The 20,100-nt window shown below is 47.0% G+C and overlaps 1 protein-coding gene across 4 annotated transcripts in view; it reads right to left on the bottom strand.

Annotated features, from left to right (window-relative positions):
• Nucleotides 1-591: 591 nt before the first annotated feature.
• Nucleotides 592-20,100, bottom strand: part of ZWILCH (zwilch kinetochore protein) — a 51,650-nt gene continuing 32,141 nt past the window's right edge. The window contains exons 20-22 of one of the 4 annotated variants that reach the window (XR_008311399.1): nt 18,584-18,708; nt 14,789-18,342; nt 592-1,258 (exon numbers count right to left, since the gene is read on the bottom strand). Coding sequence is in view for 3 of the 4 variants with exons in the window: in XM_053272015.1 (XP_053127990.1) it covers nt 18,580-18,708 (129 nt within the window). In the remaining variant the exon portion in view is untranslated. Of the gene's footprint in view, nt 1,259-9,851; nt 11,668-14,788; nt 18,709-20,100 lie in introns of those variants that run through there. The other 3 variants (XM_053272014.1, XM_053272016.1, XM_053272015.1) reach the window with 3 other exon arrangements.

The following is a 20,100-nucleotide window of genomic DNA, read 5'->3' on the forward strand; positions in this document are numbered from 1 at the left end:
CATGCCCCGGAGTTTGTGCTTCATTTATTGTTCACACAAACGGACCTCCTCCTCTACAGGCAGGGTCTATAGTAACTACTACTCCCCACAACTGGAATTCAGTGCCCTACGACTTCTGAACGTGGGAGCCCAATGGGTACTAGTCATGACGGTGGCTGTATGGAACCTCCATGTTCAGAGGCAGTCCACCTGTGAGTACCAGCTGCTAGAGATGGCTTTAAAACCCATCCTTTGGTCCTTGTATGCTTATGGCAGGGTGGGGTGTGTGTGTTTAGTTTTATTAAAAATCAATTGCTATCATAGGCACCAATGTAAATAGGAGCAATAGTCAATAATCTTTATTTACGGTCATTGGCCAAACCAATAGGAGCAAAATTTCCCAGGGGAAATAGAAGCAAGGGGTGCACAGCCCAAATCTGGATTGGGACCAAGGTGGTGAGAAAAAGTTAAAGCCTCTTTCCATCACCATTGCAGTCCAAATCCAAATCAGGCCCCCATAGCTGATTTCTTAAACCAAAAAAACCCAAGCACAGAAGGGCCAAATGACACTTAATATAATATATAGTTTTTGGCCTTACTCTTCAGAAGTCCAGTAAGAAAATGTGTAGAGTTCAAGGCCTTTCAGGAACATCTGGTTTCCTAGAGGTTGCAGAGTCCAGCAACGGGAGAGGAGAAACCCAAAGGATGTTTTAGCAAAGCACGGTGTGGCCAGAGACTGCATATGGAAGCACCAAGGCACATTTTTGTGTGGCAGAGTTCTAGGATAATAAAGACGGCGTTGACAGCCAGCCTGTGTTAGTCCTCCTTAGTGAAAGACGAATGTGATTCCAGAGGCGCTGCCGCATCTCCTTTGGAGAAAGCTGCGTTCAACTAGCCGGAGCGGACTCACCGAGAGCCACTATGAAACAGGCAGCCTCTCTGTCGAGCATACACAATCCCCTTTCAGAAGTGGTCTGTTTTGACATTTCATCTCCAGCGTTTACGGCAATGTCGTTGTGTTGTGCTTTCGAAGGAGCAAGGCCTGTGTGTAAGCTTTCTGTCAACCATCATCACGCCATTAGGCATTTCACATCCATGGCCGCTTGGCTGGTAAATGTGGGTTTCTGTCGGAATACCATTCCTGGGTTTCACCCAGTGGAAGGTAAGTTAAATTCAAGGGCTGTGCAAGGAAGACTTCAGGGGTAGGCTCAGGGGCTATTCTTCCACCATCCAGTGGACCATGGTGAAATATGTACAGATGCTTTGAGTCAAACTAGACCTGTTTGGACATAACATTGAACACTTGTACAATGAGTGTACAGTTTACACAGGTACCGCTATTCACACGTTACGTTGCACAGTCAAATATAGCACTACACTTCCTATCTGGATGATGTACTGAGGTTCAGTTTTAAATGAATGCAGTACAGAAGGGCACACAAAAAACGGTGCAAGTGTACACTCATACCACATGATGTCTGGACAGAGCTACGGTGTTCCATTTTGTCCAGCATGGCCTCTATTGATTAGCAGAGCCTCAAAAGCTGCTGCACGTGTTGACCCACTGCCCCAATGCCACCACCTCTGGAAGCACATGGTGCCGCAGACTCAGCTGCACGGAGGAGGCACCTTTTAAATGAATTCATGCCTCCATGCAGGTATCACATCCATGTCCAGTTTGAGTCCCACCATGATACTCTTCCAAGCATCCACCATCAAAATGGGTTGCAGATGGTAGTGAACACACTGCCAAAAGGGAGGCCCCACTACCGTGGGCTGTTTTGCCTGATTACCTGGGAGACAATTTTCCAACAGAGGAGAAACAGCAGGCACGCACCTCCTTCCACCATGCCAATCACAGAACATCCCCTCCCCATCTTTTCTGAGAGGAAGAATCCACCAGTTGGGCTTTTCACAGGCCGGCCCTTTGCATTAAGCACCTGCATCATGTACTACAAGACATGCAGTGGAGGAAAACATCAGCTCTTCCATCATAGAACATATGGAGCTGCCTTCTCCCAAGTCAGACCCTTGGTCCATCTGGCTCAGCACCATCTAACTAGCATCAGGTCTCCAAGGATTCAGGCAAGGATCATGCCCAGCCCTTCTGTCTGAGATCTTTAACCTAGCATTATCAAATAATAAACCAGAGCCCTTCTGAATGGAAAGCCACAGTGTTATAGCCCTCCCCAAAGGAACAGCAACTACTAATTTTTATATACCACTTTTCAACAAGCGTTTCCAACATTGTTTACTTAGAAAAATAAATAAAATACATACATAAGATGGTTTCCTGTCCTCAAAGGGCTTACAATCTAAAAATAAACTCAAGATACACACCAGCAACAGCCACTGGAGGGGTGTTGTGTTGCAGTTAGATAGGAAGACCATCTCTGGCCTGGTAAGAATACAAACTAGCTCCCCTGAATCCCAGGTCGCATCAGCTATTATTTCTGAAACTGAAAGTCAACCCATTCCAAAAAATGCATGCATTCCCAGCCGCCCCCATCTTCTTCCCATGGTCCAAATAAGCCACCCTAGACGCAAAACCAAAATGGAGCCAGGTTTGCTCCCACTCCACTGTGGGTTTTGCCACCCAGATTTCTAGGTCGCCCGGCTGATGCACCGTTTTATTTAGGCTAAGATGCAGAAACCACAATTACGGCCCTCTGGGGGAGAGTCCTGTTGCATAAACAATACTTCCAAGAGGATAAGCAAGGTTCTGTGTTGCCGTGACCCACTACAGAGCCAATAAATTACATCCACGCTAATAAATCGCTCAAGAAAGAGCTCTCTTGTTCCATTAGAAGAATGAAGCTCAACTCTGACCCCGAAAGGAGTAATCGTATTACAGTATTAATAAAACAAACTCCATCCGATCTGTTATTTTCTTTCCCAAAGAACATGCGCTCTCTGTCCTTTAAGGAGGGGAGGAAGGAGTAACAATTCCCCAGTTAGCAGCGAAGGGAAAAATGCATAAAATGCACCACTACAGCTGACAAGAAAAGATTTATAGGGTAAACTCGTAAGGCTTTCAAGTCACATTCCTTCTGCCCGCAGTCCCACTCTGGTTGCTTCAAGAGCGCTCCTTTCTCAGGGTGTAAGATGAAATTCAAGATTACTTTTAATTACAGAGGGTGTGGGAGAATGTTTTCATGGGAGACAAATACGTCTTGCGCTTCTGAACCAAGTTGATTTAAGAGGTTCACAGCAAAAACACAAATAAACCCATTTATGAGCACGGGGGATCACCAGAGCTGACTGAGGACTAGGAGTGCTCCACATTTACATATCTCTTCTTTAAGAGCTTGGCCACAAGTCTCTTGGTGCATGATAATGAGGCACGCTAGAGTGTCTATAGGAAAAGAAAAATATTCCAATTTGTAGTCTTCAATTCCCCCAGTTTTATTGGCAGGTCACTTTGAATGCAACAGAGATTCAAGGGTCAAATCCACCCCCACCACATGAGTGGGCTGATGGAAGATCCAGTCTTCACTCCTCCCTTGCCTTTGCTACCTGAAACTTCTTGGGAGGGTGAGCAGGAAAGACTCAGAGGAGGGATAAATACTCAAGAGAAAGCTCCTCCACCTTGGTCTCATCTATATTTCTCTCCCCTCCAAACTGACCAGATTATGGATACATGCAAAAGAGGAGGAGGAACCCACCCTCTAGAACTTTCTTTGACTTGCACGCTCATGTCTGCGTGAGTTCCTTCCTCCTCACCCCCAGCTCTTTCTAAAAGCAGAAGAGAGAGAGAGAGAGAGAGAGAAAACACAAGAAAGTGTAACTGAGATGGTCAGATGTGGGAGCTACTGGGGAAAGTAGAATTCCCACTGAATATTGGGCTACGTATACCTTCAACTATTTATGGCACTATTTTGCTACTCAAAAAAGAAACATAACCAGAAGAAATCAGTCATTAAGTCCTCTCCTCCTTGTACCACCCAGAACGGAAACTGACCTAGGGCAATTCACAGAATGAGGTCATTCACCCAAGCGAAAACTGTGTGTTCTACCCAGTAGCAGCAGCAGCAGTAGTAGGTAGGAGGGAGAAGTGATTGTGTGGAAGCAAGGTAGGAGGAAAAGCTCCTGCCTTGCCTCTGCACAATCACTTCTCCTTCCTCCTACCTAGTTGTTTTCATCCACACAACACTCTCAAACCTGGGTAGAACACAGTTTTTGCTTGTGTGAATTAGGGGTGTGCATGAAGCCAGTATGCCCAGTTCGGTTCAAGTCCAAACTGGATTTGAAAGGAACCGGACGCGTACAGTCCTCCCGCCCACCAAATAGACACCTGCACACGCACACACCCCACTGGCTTGAGGAGAGCTAGTCTTGTGGTAGCCAGCATGAGTTGTCCCCTTAGCTAAGCAGGGTCCTCTCTGGTTGCATATGAATGGGAGACTAGCAGCGTGGGCACTGTAGGTATCCCCCTCAGGGGTTGTAACCGAACCGGCAAAGAAGAAGTTTGAACACAGCATGGGAGGCAGGAAGGAGGGAAAGTTGCCACCAGCCTCCTCTCCTCTCCTTGTACTTCTTCCAAGCTTTGCAAGGAGTGTGAGGGGTGGCGAAGCTCTGTGCAAAGCTTGCAAGGGTCAGATCAGTCCCAATGTGCTGCTTCGATGGCAGTGGGGCAGGGGGCCTCCTTTAATGCTGCTGGCACCCCAGTAACCTGCCCCCATTCCTCAACCTACCTGGAAGTTCCCTAACCACAGACCAGCCACTGGAGTTTTGTTCAAATGTAATTTACCTTTCCCCCCCATTTCAAACTAATAAATGTTGCCACACCTGGAGAGTCTTCAGGTATGCAGAGAGCACTGCCTTGTTTTTTGGGGCTGACTCTGTTTTCCCTGCAAACTGAAAGGGGCTGGAGGCACCCAAATTGGTACTCGAGGAAATGATTAGAAACCAGGTTGTGTTGGTTATGAGGACAAACCAGGGAAGCTGTGGCACCGTGCTTTTTGAAGACCAAGTCAGGGTGAATGTCTTGATACTCAAAAGTCAACTCCTTTTGACCACGCACCCAGCCGAAAGGGTTTGTTCGTCCTTGCCGGAGATCTGACCAAATGATGCCACATCTCTGTAAGAAAGCCGCCATTTCCCATGATAGAAGATGGGTAATAATTTTTTCCTTTTATTGGCAAGGTCATTGGAAAATTGCAAACTATTTGCCTAAAAGAGAGAGTGAGTTTCAGCCTGCTTCTTTGCAGGAATGTTTGGTGGGGGTTGGGGATGATTTGGCAGTTTCCGTGGGTTTTTTGTGTTCACAACATATAATAAAAAAAAGGAATGTATTTGAATGAGGTAGGAGATACGGAGAAGAACAGAAGTACAGTATTAAAATGTAGACCCTTTTAAAACTTGAATAGGCAAAATGTGAGCTTTTAGGATCATAAGAACAACCCTGCTGGGTCAGGCCCAAGGAGGCCCATCTAGTCCAGCATCCTGTTTCGCACAGTGGCCCACCAGGGGCCTCTGGGAAGCCCACAGGCAAGAGGTGAGGGCATGCCCCTTCTCCTGCTGTTGCTCCCCTGCAACTGGGATTGAGAGGCATCTTGCCTCTGAGGCTGGAGGTAGCCCACAGCCACCAGACTATAAGAACGCGCTAACCCCTGTTAACGGGCACTGCCCGAGGCCTGTCTCACCTAGCTTGTTCATCATTTCTACAGCACTGTCAATATTTATGGTGCTTCAGAGAGCGATAAGCAAAAGAGATGGGTCCCTGCCCCAAGGACCTTGCAGTTAAGTTTTCAACAGAGGGCAAAAGGAAAAAAGAAAGAGGCAAGGGTAACAGGGGGAAATGTGTGCCAATGCAATTAGATGTAATTAGGGTGTCAGATAAGACTCGTACCCTAGGGCAGGGGTTACCAACCTTGGGTCCTCAGTTATTATTGGACTACAACTCCCATAATCCACAACCATAATAGCCTTTAGCAGTTATCTCTGTTTGCCTCTAGAATCAGGGGCTACTCATCATGGATGTCCCTGAGCATGTTGGGGCACTTTTAGGCACAGACTTGGGCCCAGGTTCGTATTCCCACTCTCATCGTGGGCGCATGATTTTCCCCAAGGGAAAAGAGGGTTCCTTTTATATTTCCAGAATGGCTTGGCCTACAGTTCTGAAATTTGTTGCAGATGTAGGACAGGTTATCAGGACTTTGCATATGAAGCAGATCAGTTGATCTATTTATTTTTAATTATATTTTGAATTTTAAAAAAACTTCAAAAAAAAAAGTCCTTTAAGTGGCTTGTTTCATGGCAGACAATTACAAAACCTTCTGGAACTGAAGCCCCCACCCCCACCCCCCAGACCATCACTCTGCCATCATGTGAAGGAATCTGCCCTTTGCCTTAATAAAAACAATTGCAACAGCTTTGCCCCACCCTTTACATTTCCAGAATGGCTGGGCTTAGAGTTCTGAAACTGGGCACACATGTAGTCCAGGATGGCAGGGCTCTGTGTATTTTTACTTCAAGGAAATTGGTCAACATTGTGATTTTTAATGATTTTCCCCGCTACTGCAGTAAAGCTGCCATAAAGAGTTATCTCTATCCATAGAGCACATCTAGTGAATGTGGAACTAACTGTTACATCTGAATAAACAAGTTTTTCTTGCTTTTTAAGAAATGCACTATGCTCAAGTTGGTTTGTGATCCAAAGGGTCTGCGTGAGAACTGTGAAGCAGGAAGCATGTGTTGTGGTTGTAATACATTCCCCTTACAAATGTAGTATATGTCCAAGTTGGCTTGGTGTTTGAACCGTGGAGCAAGGGACACATTTTGTGTTCCAGTTAGTTTGTGAATGGTCAAGAAGCTGTGTGACTCCATTGGGTCTTGTGTATTTTGGTGGGGGGCGGGGCAAATGCACTCTGGCCCAGATCTGTGGGTTTGCAATGATTCTGAATGATCAAAAAGATGTATAGATCCTTTGGGGGTTGTGTAGTCCTTCCCCCCACAAATGCACTCTAGCCCAGACCTGTGTGTGTGTGGTGAAATGTATACATATGGAAAGGATGCTTATTTTGCAGGGGGTGGGCGTAAGCTCATTAGGTCTAGGGTCCAAAATTACCTGACTGCACCTCTGGAGCATGCAATGGCTCCACAGCAAAACTCAGCATGTGTGTTATCCCCCTTCCCACCAATCCATGGCAAGCTAGTCATGAGCACTGTCATGCCCAAACGTTGTGTGTGTGGGGGGAAGGTCACCAACCACAAAGAACTGGGGAAACCACACGAGGCATTGGCGAAGAAGGATAAACCTGCTGAACTTTATTTATATTATGGTTTTTGTGGCTTCCAGCATGGAAGTCCAGCCTTACAAAGTCCATTCCGGTTTTCAATCAGTTTAGCTGTCATAGCTTCCCCCAAAGAACCCTGGGAATTGTCATTTGGCAAGAGCGCTGGGAATGTTCCACCTATTTAACCCTAGCCTCTCTGCACTTCACAGAACTATAGTTTCCAGGATTCCCTGGGGTAAGGGAATGACTATTAAGCTCATTTCAGGATGCTGGTTCAATTATGCCCTGCAAAACTGAGACCCAGAATCTTTGCCTCTCTTCTGTGTGAGTCAGAAGGTGCCAGTTGGACCCTCTCCAGATACTTACTATGCAAAGCCCTTTCGACTGCTTGGCTACAGAGCCACTTCTCAGGAGAGTGTCTAGCCATGAAAGACAGTGGAGAATCCATCATCTCTCTTGACAGACAGTTCCAGGGATGTTATCATCAGAGGCGCTCTTACTCCTGGACTTTGGGGCCAAAGTCCAGGGCCTCCACAGCCCCTGGGGCACCTCAAATCTTCTTTAGTCTGTCCTGAGTGGTGTGGTTGCCTGGCAGAGCATGATGATGCTTAATTTGCAGAGGAGGGGAGTCCTCCAAAGGCCTTTAGATCCAGGTTCCAAAATTACCTAAGTGCCCCTCTGGTTTGGCACCCATCTGCCTACCTTCCAAGACCTGGCTTTCCCCAGCATGCCTGTAATTGGTTGACTTTAGTTTTTATTTGCTGGCTTTCTTGTTAGCAATTGGACTTTATGTTGCAGTATACATTCTTATTTTGTTCTATATTTTGTTTTGAATGTTGATCCATTTGTTGTATTTTGAGTGTATCTGTAAGCTGCTTTGAGGTCCCTTGTTACTGGAAAAGAGGGATGCAAATTCTCTAAATACATGCATCATTCTCCACCTGAGCCACTTTGGTTCTGCCTCCAAACCAGTATTTTGCAGCAGGTTCTGTTTGGTGGTGGACCTCGAGGTTCAAATAAAAAACAAAGGATATCCCACACACTTGACGTCTGCCTGCCTTCTTCTCTGCACAAGAACAGCCAACCTTTTGCAGGCTTCCTCTCCGGGTATTTCTGCAAGTGTTCTTCTTGCTTTAACAGATCAGTGGGGAAGTCTCTTCGCTTCAGTAACACTGAGAATCAGGCAGATCAAAGCCTCAACTGATATTACAACCAGCCACACTTTACGCCAGTAAACTTGACTTTCTCCACTGTAATTTCTGTAATGGCTCACCAAGAAGCTCAGAGGGCTGACTGCTTTCCAGCTGTGGCGCCAGAACCTGGGCTCTCATTAGCTCCTACACCAACATTTGTGCAACCTGGGAGTTAATAATGACTCTGAATTAACACGGAGCTGGCATCGCTCCAGTTTAAACGGGCTATGCACACCCACATGATGACAATACAAGCCGTGGGACAAGCCTTGTTTTCTTCTTTTAATGCTGAATCTGTTGTTTACCTTGGCCTTCTAGGGCCTCCTTCGCCAATCTTGTCTTTAGGATAAAGCAGTAGGCTGCAACTTCAGGTTTGCTGGGTATGGACCCGAAGGGCATTGTGGCTGATGGGAGCTATGGGCCAAAACATCTGCAGATGCAAAGCTGGGGACCCCTGATTAGGGCATAGTTTTCAACATGTGTACATGTACCCCTGGGTGTGGGGGACAAGGAGCCCAGGAAGGAGAGAAGAGGGCCTGCTTGCCCTTGCTGCTCAGTCTTTGCTGCCGACTGCGGCCTAGAATTACTCTCTCCCCCACCCCCATTTCTCTATCAGCCCTTTCCTTCTTCCAAAATGATGGCAAAGAAATTGGCACACTGTGCAGTGCACAGTGCTTTATATTACTCAGCAACAATCTGGGGTGTTGCAATTCATGCAGCTGTGGGTTTAGCCCTCCTAGACTAGCTGTGGCCAGCATCACTTCTAGCCCAAGTACCGCTCTAGTTGTGTATTCCTATCGTAAAAGGTGACAACCCTGCCCACACTAGGAACACAGGAAGCTGCCTTATGCCAGTTCCATCTAGCCCAGTACTGTCTCTACACTGACTGGCAACCGCTTTCCAGGGTTTCAGACAGGAGTCTGAAACTGGGGCTTTCTGCATGCAAGCAGATGCTCTCTCACTGAGCGTTGGCCCCATCCCCTCAGGGGGATATCTTAGATGAGATTATTTTAGATTAGATTAGAGCAGACACCGCTCAGATGGAGTCACTCGTCTAAACGCAAACCAGGGCAGGCCCTGCTTAGCCAAGGGGACAATTCATGCTCGTTACCACCGGACCAGCTCTCTTGCTCCACTAGATCAGTCAACCGACACATCACAGTCCTATATACACAGCCCTTCTTCCAACATATGGCACACATTACATAAATATAAAATCTATTGAAAACTTGAGTTTATGTTTAAATTTTTCAGAAGGTAGAGAGTATTTGATACAAAACATTGAGAAACACTATCTTAGTGTTTTAGTCTTCGAGAATAATGAATTTGCTCCAGGTTTCCTCCTAGTGGTTGGGAAGGAAGCTAGAGAGGTGTGTGTGTGTGTGTGTACCTTTTATTGAAAGAAAAGGAATTTGACATAATCAACCAAACTTGAAAAAACTCTATCAAACTCACAGATGAGGAGATCAAGAAAAAAATACAATATAAACGCATAAGAAAAACATGATCAATTTGTGTTCTGTGTGAAGTGATTTGTAAAATAAAAGCTGTCTTTTGGAAGATGTCTGTCTAGGCAGATGGGAATTATAGTCCAACATCGTCCAAAGACCCAAGGTTGAGATACACCCTTGCCTTAGGGGGAAGGAAGGACTGTTAAACCATATGCCTACAGTGTAAACATGCCCTGTGAAGGAAAGAGAAAACACAGAGAGACAACCAGAAAGAGGGAGATACGCTAAACAAATTAAAACTGGGCTTCATGTTGTAAGTTGGGCTGGAAGGTAGGTCTGAGAATTTATGACACCATTCAGTTATCAAGAGATTCTTCTCAGATTTCCTTCTAGTAGCAATTAAGATCTTTGCTTTTAGAAGCATACTCCCCACTAATTGCTAATTTGGCTTTTGCACATAATCTTTAACATTTCCAAGTAATACTATTTCAGGATTTAAGAGAATTACACATCCGGTTCTATCATCAATCTGTTTAATTATATCTTTCGAATAGACTTTAATTTTAGGACCATATAAATGCACACAAAATCAGTTCTATTACTGCCACAGCTCCAACAATTTGCATTTCTTGTTTTATAAATCTTTCTTATCCTTTCAGGTGTTAAATACCACTGATATAAAATTTTATAACGGGTTTTCTTTACAAAAATTTACATACTGAGATGCAGCTGGAGTTCTTGCAACAGTATTTTTCCAATTTTCTTCAGATAATTACCTTCCCTAGACAGTTTCCCATCTTATTTTAAAATTATGGCCCAAATGATTTTCAAATTCTTATAAATCCTAGATAATAAACCTTTTGAGTTATAACCTTCATTTTAGCACGTTTCAAATGTAGTGCTAGTCAATCGTATCATGTTTTCTACAAGGCTATGAATTTCACACCTCAGTTGGAACCAAAAGGAAGATTCCCCAAACCATTACAACTTTATATGATATTACACCAACATACATCTCCAGTGCTCTCTTCTCCAACCCACATAGCACCACCCACTGGAATTTCTCACTAATCGTGGAAATCACACAAATGTCCTGGTCCCAAGTTGTTTAGGGCTGTAATGATGACCAGCACTTTGAAATGAACCCGGAAAGGGACCCGAAACCAAAGAAGCTGAAATAAAAGAGAAGAAACACACTCCAAAGCAATACCACCAAGTGTCTCCGGTCCCTACCGAGTTCTTTATTAGCTGGTTTCCGAATGGGACTGGGGTGCAGTCATTTAGCACTGCTTTACATGACATTACCTTTATCTCATCCCAGGATCGACACTTCCCCCCCCCACCCCATCCCTTCAAATAGGAGACCCTTGGCCAAAATGAAATCTCCACCCTCTGCCGGTGATGTCACCAAAGGCAGTGCATGCGTAAGCTACTGGGCCTCTCACTCCCTAATAGGTTTTCTGTTGCCTGCGGTCTGACATTTAGGATTATTATGTAAACTCCTGGGCTTTTCCTCTGTTCTGTCGTCCCTCGAGATCTTATTCTTGTTACGATGTAAGCAGCTCTGGAATCGTAAAGCGTTTAAAAGCGGGGCGGGGGAGATCTACACGCTCCAGCTTGATCAATTTATGATTATTTCTCCTGGTTATTTAACTCTCCAAGAATGCAAAGCTGCTACTCCATTAAATTACGTGCAAGTCTGGTTTTCCTCAAGAAGGGTTTTGCCTGGCAGCCCTTTCTCACTTGGGTAGGCCCTGCGGGAACGATGCGCTCATTACGCACGAATCCAGGAGAAGCCGCCATTCTCTGCGTTGTACGGAAAGAGGAGAGGGTGAGATTTTCCGCACAATGGTTCACCCAGATGAGAGAACGGAGGACTGCCCTTCTTGGGTCCAGCCACACCCAGAATAAAGGGGCCAGCGGGGTCACATTTCCAGGGTCACAGAAGAATGACCACAGGCAGTCTGTGGCAACAGATGAGGATGGGGCTGCAATAGCTCAGTGGAAGAGCCCCTGCTTTGCATGCAGAGAGTCCCAGGTTCAACTCCTGGCAGCATCTCCAGGTAGGGCTGGGAAAGATCTCTGCCTGAAGCCTTGGAGGAGAGCTGCTGCCAGTCAGTGTAGACAAGACTGAGCCCATCTGATTCGGAAGAAGGCAGCTCCCTAAACTGGTCTGTGCTGAACCATGATAGTAAGTTTTGGAGACCACACGGGAGAGATCGGTTTTTGGGGAGGGAAGCCAGTTGTGTATATAAACATAAAACCATTAGCTGTAGTGTTCCGTTTTGTGAGTTATTCATCGTTGTTTGTCTACAATTCTCAGGCAGTGTACTCTTTCCGCCTGGGCTGGAATGCACATCCAGGGGGAACAGCAGCATAGATGTCCCTCTCTTCAATAAGGCTAGCCCTGCATTCTTGGTGTGAACACAGGATTCTGATGAGGAGTCCTGTGTAACTCGAAAGCTTGCATACTAATCTACATTGATTAACACACACACACATTTTACAGACTTTGTATCTTCATATCTTGGGACCAACTGACAGAAACTGAACTGAACTCTGACACTGTTAGAAATATTTTCAAGTGGGCACTATATATTGGCTGCTACCACATGGGGAGTGTGTGTATATGTATCTACTTATTTTTGCACCATCACAGAAACTCCCAGGCAGAGGGAGTTACCTGCCACCACAGCGCCACCCACATCCTGGCAGATACTGGTACTACAGCTGTTCAGCACTGGTGAGCTGAGGCCTGACCGGCCTCACATAACAGTTGCTCCAGGTTTGCTTCCTCAGTCTAAGCAACATCTCTCAACTGAGCGTCAACATGGACTCAACCGGCCAGCCCAACCTATAGTTCACCGTCTTCCCATACCACCCGTGATCCTTGCCCACCCAATCTGGCACCCAACCCCAGCCGATTTTGACCTGCCTCTGATCTCTTTGACCCTCACCTGTCTGCTCAGCAGCCTGTCCCTCAAAGCCAGGCCGGGTTCCAACATCTCCAACCCACCATTTTGCTGGGTCCAGAGGAAGAAGGACTTGTCCCTCCCCTGGGCATGCTTTCCTCCTATTTCCCTCCCTGACAGCTGACAGAAATGACAGAGGGCTTCCTGGAAACGGAGCAGGAAATGCTACTGCTGTTATAGGAGGAACATTTGGCTGCTGGGTGCCCCCGTCTGGGTCACATTTATTCATGTCTACCCTGCACAGAATAAAATCTGCATCCAAAGCAGGAATCTACAGAAATCCACATATTGGCATGATTGATGCGGATGCCAAGGGTGGATTTGCTTCACACAAATGCTAGGTTTTTCTTTTTGCATGGCACAGAGAACGAAAATTCGGTTACCATGCAAGAACGCTGTCTGCATGTGCTTGGTATTCAAGGGTCTGAATTTGCATGAATGCTTTGGGGGTTGTCAACGGCGCCAACGTCTAAAGACGCCTCTCTCCCATTTCAGAACTTAATGGCCCGTGGACTTGTGCTTCCTCCAAAGCGGCACATCCATCCCAACACTCTAAATCTTTGCCATGCAAATGAAAAACGGCCTTTATTTCAAGCCAAGATCGAGAGTGGGAATTATTTAGGTCAAAGCCAATGTGTATTTTAACTTGCTAACTCGATTTCTTCCGTCATTAGAGGTGAGAGCCATGCTGATCTGAAGCAATAAAGTGATCTCCCATGGCTTATCTATCCCAAATACGCCTCTTTCACATTTTTATGGGTGCTCTGTTTCACGTGTGAAGCTGAAGAGGGAACGGAGAATTCCCTCCTAGCCATTAACAGAAGACACTAAATATCCTTTTCAGCCTTATTTTAACAGCTTTGCTGTTCATTGACATGGTAACTTTTGCTGGTGTTAAGAACATTCTTGCTTCAAAGACTTGGGGAGAGGAAGGAAATCTCTGTACTTCATTTGACACCCTCATTTCCCCTGCAACTCCAAGAACTCTGTGGCTGACATAGAGCGAGGATATACCACTGCCGTGAAAGAGCAGCCTGACAAAACTTCCCAACTAACTGTACCAGTGCAGCAGGGAAGTGGCCATTTTGAAGCCCTTCCCTTCCCTAGGAAGCCCTCTGTGCCACCTGAAAACATGTCCCTGAACATTGCACAGCCCTCAAAGAGCCGGCGTGGTGTAGTGGTTAGAGTGCTGGACTAGGACCGGGGAGACCCGAGTTCAAATCCCCGTTCAGCCATGATACTAGCTGGGTGACTCTGGGCCAGTCACTTCTCTCTCAGCCTAACCTACTTCACAGGGTTGTTGTGAGGAGAAACTCAAGTATGTAGTACACCGCTCTGGGCTCCTTGGAGGAAGAGCAGAATGTGAAATAAATAAATAAAAAAAATATTTTGGGGTGGCACAGAGGACTTTCTGGGGAAAGGGAAGCTGCACTGGTGCCTCCTGGCTCTGTATGTCAGCCCGTGGGATGAACTTCAGAAGTATTTTGCAGATTGTAATGTACTCAGAAATGATCCACACATGCAGCTTTTTAAAAATCAACCAGCCATGGTTGGGTTTTCACAGCACTCTGGACATCCCATCCCACCTTCCTGGTTACCAAAACATCCATGTGTTGTGGGGACTTTGCCTCGTCAGAGTCTGGTGGTGTGGACTGAGCATCTCTCAGCATCCAGGCCTGGTCTGCACACATGCAGCAGAATGAAGTGGAGGACACTTGAGGCAGTAAATTCACCACCAGGTAACTATAGCAACCATATTTAGGGGAGCAGAGATAAGAGTTTGGGATGTAAGGAATAACAAACAAAAAAACCCAAAGAAATGAAGGAATGCAGGGAAAGACATCACCCACCTTTCTTCCCCCCCTGTAAAACATGGGCATAACCCCAAATATCCCCTCTCCCTTTCCACCCTAGATTCACCTGTGTGTAATTATAATTAACGGATGAGTACTCACCATTCCAGCTCCCACAAACTCAGAAGGCATCCAAAGATGTCTGTCCCTGAAATGGAGAAGAAGCACCCAAGGTGGTTTGCAGGTGTGCTGTTCTGGGTCTCTCAAGGCCTTTCTGCAAAATGAAGAGTGCTCAGCCTGACCCCCCCCCCCTTTTTTTGCCTTTAAAAAAAAAAATGTGACTGCTTCAAGCAGCCTTCTTGCACTCAGGAAGGCAAATGCAAGCCCTGTGCAGGGGTTTCTCCCTCAGTCTGGCTCGGGAGAAGCCCTCTGCAAGAGCTCCAATCATTGGAGGAAGCTTCTGAGGCTTGGGGTAGATTTGCTGCAGGTGTGGAGCTGCTGCTCTGGGCAAGAGGGCTTGTCCTGCGATTCTCTCTTCAAGAAGTGTAGCCATGAGGACAGGGGAGGCCGGGCGTGACTCTCCTCCTCTCCCACTCCCTGCTGGAGGGTCCACACAGCAACGGGGCAAACCAGTAAAGCCACTGCAGTGGCTTTTAAGGTGCAAGACTAAGGCTGTGAATTGCCTTTGCTCTAAGGGCGTGGGCAGGGCACAGGCTCACAGCCCACACTGAGTGAGCCTCCCCGGGTCAAATGACAAGGTCCGTATCCAAAAGAAACTTGCAAAGAGATGGAAATTGCAAAGAGATGGACTGACATCCCAATGAAGTTCCGCAACAGTAGGGTACTCCTCCGGAATTGCTCGAAAGGACTACTTAACTTCGGTAGAGCTTCCATTGACTCAGTCAGTTCATTGTGAGAGCATTTGCTGTGGTCATTTTTGTTGTTTATTATATACAACTCCTCTAGCAATGTTATGAACAAACATTTCATCCTTTATTTTTAATCCTGGGTTGTCCTGCAATAGCGTCGGCCAAGACAACTGAGGACAGCCCAGGAAAGCTCTTGAAATCCCAGGATAGCCTGGGACAGAGACATTTGCAAACCCACCTGTTTAAAATTAATTTGGCAACAGCTTGGTTTGGTTAGTGCTTAATTTCTACTACTACTACTACAGAGGTGCTGAATATAAAGTAGGAGTTCAAGCCTACCTTAGGGTCACACCCTCAGACCTAGAAACCTTGCTCCCATGTTGGGGCTATGTGTGAACTGTGGTTACTGTTAATAGTGAGGGGGAAGCACTCTGGACATGCTCAGAGGTCCTTCTGCTCTTCAATAGCCCTATATGTTTGCCAGAATGGAGATCTGGAACAGAAAATGGGTTCTGGGGCTGACCTCTGGTGACTACTGGCTTAAAGGAAGGCTTTAAATTAAGACTGTCAGAAAAGCCACCCTGAGAAACAACGTGGAGGTTGATGCGGTCTTTAAAAGCAGCCATCCTCCACGATCCGGTTCTCAAGCGATGCTACCCGCCCATTTCAAGTCACTCATATTATATGGGACATATTCCGGAAACAAGAAAGGAAAGTTAACCGAAGTGCGTTGTGTTTTCAAAGAGGCACTCCTAGTGTTTATGCCTCCCCAAAGGGAAGTTGGGAGGGAAGAGGAAGAGGAAGTCGCCCCATATTTAAGCTGATTATCCAGCCAAAGTCCTGTGCCTTTTCAGCAATGCCACGGTCCCCTCGTAAAGCCGTTTACATTAATTAGAGTTTTGCAAGAGGGGACCAGAGAGAGAGAGAGAGAGAGGGATGTCAAATTTTATCTTGAGTGTTAGTGATGGCTGGCTGGAGTGAGGCTTTCGGGCCTCTTAATTGGGCCTGCTTGCCCGAGCACCACAAACGCTTTTGACGTGAAATGTTCTAATAACCAGGCCGCGCAGGTGGCCATGTTCCTGACAGCTCCGGCGTTCATGTCCGTTCCGTTCAGGGCCCGCGCGACTGAACAGACGGCTTTGGGCCTTCCAGTCGTTAACCCTCATGTTCTCACTGCGTCGCCTAGCAACCCCTTTAAGTAGCTGGGCTCCGCAACGCTCGCGCACCAGAAATCCACACAAATAAAAGGGTTCTGGGTTTTATAGACATGGATCTTATTAGGGTTGTGTTTGGGTTTTTTTGTTAACCTAATTAACAGCTTGGGTTTTTCTCCCCTTGGTGCCGAGGAAGTGAGAGGAAATTCAGCAAAAGCCTTTTCCTGCCCCAAAGAAACATTGTTGTCTTGCCACATTCAAAGGTGGACAAGTGTCTGTGCACAGTTTTGCACATGAAGTCGGATGCTTTATGCTATTGACTTCTGCAGAGAGGCAGGTGGTAAGAGGAGGGAGGGTCTTCCCGGTAGGGTTGCCAGCCCTCCTCCTCCTCCAGGTGACTCTTCTAAGCAATTCTGGAGACTTTAATGGCTTGATATTGTGGGAAATGTTGGGGAAACAGGAAAGAGCTTCAGCCAGAGTTGGCCGCCTTCCCACTTCTCCAATGCACCCAGAAGAGCCTACAGGATTCTTTCCTTTAACTCTCACACCAATCAGTCTTGACCGGAGGACTCAACGGGGGCCTGTCTGCAAGGGTGACCCTTCCATGAGGCAACAGTCTTGGGGGCAGCAGTGAGGTGCCTTAAATTTCCTCTGCTTTTTTTCTTGTCCCCCCCCCACTTTTTAGAAGTCCCTGCTTTTAAAAAGGGGGCAAGAAGAAGAAGAAGAGGCAGAGGGACATTTAGCACTGGCCCCATGTAACTGTTGCTCCAGATTTATTTATTTTCACATTTACATCCCGCTTTCCCTCCAAGGAGCCCACAGTGATGATGTACATGGTTATGTGTCGGCTGACAAGCCTGTGGGCTAGGTTAGGCTGAGAGAGAAGTGGTCAGCCCAGGGTCACTCAGTGAGCTTCATGGCTGAATGGGGATTTGAACTCAGGTCCCCCCGGCCCTAGTCCAACATTCCAACCACGACACCGCGCAGGCTCCTCCGTCGGAGCAGCTCCGTCGGTCACTCTGAGTGGCCATCTCCCCTTTCCTCATCACTGGGCCACGTCTTCTGCCTCCACACCATCCTGATCCGGTGTCTGACCCAGCCTGTCTCTACCCTGTCGTCCACTGTGGGCCTCTTTGACGGTCGTCTCTCTGGGCCAGAATCAGACTCTCAGCGGCAGCCTGCCCCTGCACGTCACCAAGGCCTGACAGTTGCTCAAGCAGCAGAGTTCTTGATTGCGGAGAATGCTGCATCCACGGTGCACAGGTGCCAATGCTGCAAGAGAGGGGCTGAGCTTGCTGCCTCCACTGTGTGCATGTGCCTTGTAGGGGCAGAGGACAAATCTCCTTGTCTAAACAGGTGTCAGGGTTCAGAAGAGGGCACGTCGGAGGAAGAAGAGGAATCCACCCCACCCTGGCTCCCCACATCGGCTTAGTCCATGCTTTCTGTCTAGAGGGGGACATGGTGATGTATGAAGTGGCCTTGATCCATTTCAAGAAGCTCAAAGGGTGGAGGGGAGGGTTCGCAAGGTAGCCCCCATTGACCCAGGTTGGCACCATCTCCTACCCCACCCCCCCCCAAAACAAAACAAAACACCCCATAGCCTTGTGAATATATAGGGTAGTCACAGACTGATTTGGCTTGCCTCCCTTGGGAATCTCTCCAGGTTGAGAAGGCTTCCTTTATCTCCATCTCTCTGCAGAGGAAGAGGAACATGATTGATGGTTTGAAAACATTTACATGTTACTTTGGCTTGATTCTGCTCTGCTCTTTCGTCTTGTCCTCCATGCAAGAAACTCAGATGCAAAGCTGCCAGATCACACTGATAACAAGCAGAGAGCGGCTTGTATTACACAGGCGAATGGAGGTGTTAATCCTTCATTAAGTAGTTCTAAATTAAAGAGATACACATTTTGTTGGGACAAGCTGTACCCTACCTTGCAAAAGAAGCTGACGCGATAGAGATCTCTGAACCACGGGCCAACAAAGTTGCCACCTTCTCTAATCTGATGTTGTGCAACTTGACGGTTACCTCCTCACTTGCTGCCAAAGCGCACCAAGCCTAGAAAGCAAGCGATTAATCATCCAGCGTTGATTATTTTTGAATCAACTCTCTAATGCTGCTGGATGAGCAGGCGCTATGAGAGATTATAAGAGGATAAGCAGGCTTCATAAGAATGCACGTACATTAGGATATCCCACGTTATCCTCACAACAAGCGAAGTAGGTTAGGCTAAGAGGTAAAGGTGAAGTGTGCCGTCAAGTCGATTTCGACTCCTGGCGCCCACAGAGCCCTGTGGTTGTCTTTGGTAGAATACAGGAGGGGTTGACCATTGCCTCCTCCCACGCAGTATGAGATGATGCCTTTCAGCATCTTCCTATATCGCTGCTGCCTGATATAGTACCAGCGGGGATTCGGACCGGCAACCTTCTGCTTGTTAGTCAAGCATTTCCCCGCTGCACCACTTAAGGTGACAACAGGCTTATTCACACACACACACCCCAGCAGAGAGGAGAAGTGGACAGCGTGGGTCAGGGTTGCTGGGCACAAACATTAAGGTAGGCAGCGGGAAGAACGATTGTGTGTGTTCGAGGCAACAGGTGGGGGTCGGGCAGCTTTTCCTTCAACCTCAGTAAAAACCTGGGGTCAGAATTTGGGTAGGGCATAGTCATCCTAGCCAGTCACTGCCTTGCACACAATCATTCTCCCCCCCCCCCTTAATGTTTGCAAAACCATGACTGGGAATTGGGAACACATCCAGCTCCCCGGCCCAGGCTGGCTGCAGGTGTGTGAACAAGCCCAGGAAGCAGCCCAGTGTGAACTTCATAGCTGAGCAGGGATTAGAACCCAAGACTTCCACACTCTATCCGCCACTGGCTCAGCTTAGGACAAGGGAGAGGAAGGGGTCTCAAGGAGTGGATGAGACCATAGGGGCAGGAGGAGGGGGTTAGGTTTGTTAGGCACTGGGAATAGGATACATTTTGGGGGGAAGCGAAGCTGGTGTAAAAGGGATGTGCTCCACTTGGACCAAGATGGAACCAGACCGCTGGCACTTAAAACCAAAATGGTCGAAGAGCAGCTTTTAAAATGATGCTTAGGAGACAGCCAATAGGAGCTGGGCAGTATCCAGTTTGGCAAATGCTAAGGTGTGAGGGTGTGAATTTATTATTTATCTAACCTATTTGTATACCACCCAAAACTTATGTCTCTGGGCGGTTTACAGGAAAGCAATACAAATTACAATGGGGGAAAAAAGTTAAAACGTTACAACAATTTAGACATTTAAAACTATGTTAAAAACTATTACAACAGTATTTAATTGAAAGCCTGGATGAACAGATGTGTCTGTAAGGACTTTTTTAAAATGGCCAGAGATGGGGAGGCTCTTATTTCAACAGGGAGCGCATTCCAAAGTCCAGGGGCAGCAATGGAGAAGGCCCGTTCCTGAGTAGC

Source organism: Hemicordylus capensis, chromosome 10 (genome assembly GCF_027244095.1).
Source record: "Hemicordylus capensis ecotype Gifberg chromosome 10, rHemCap1.1.pri, whole genome shotgun sequence".
NCBI lineage: Eukaryota > Metazoa > Chordata > Lepidosauria > Squamata > Cordylidae > Hemicordylus > Hemicordylus capensis.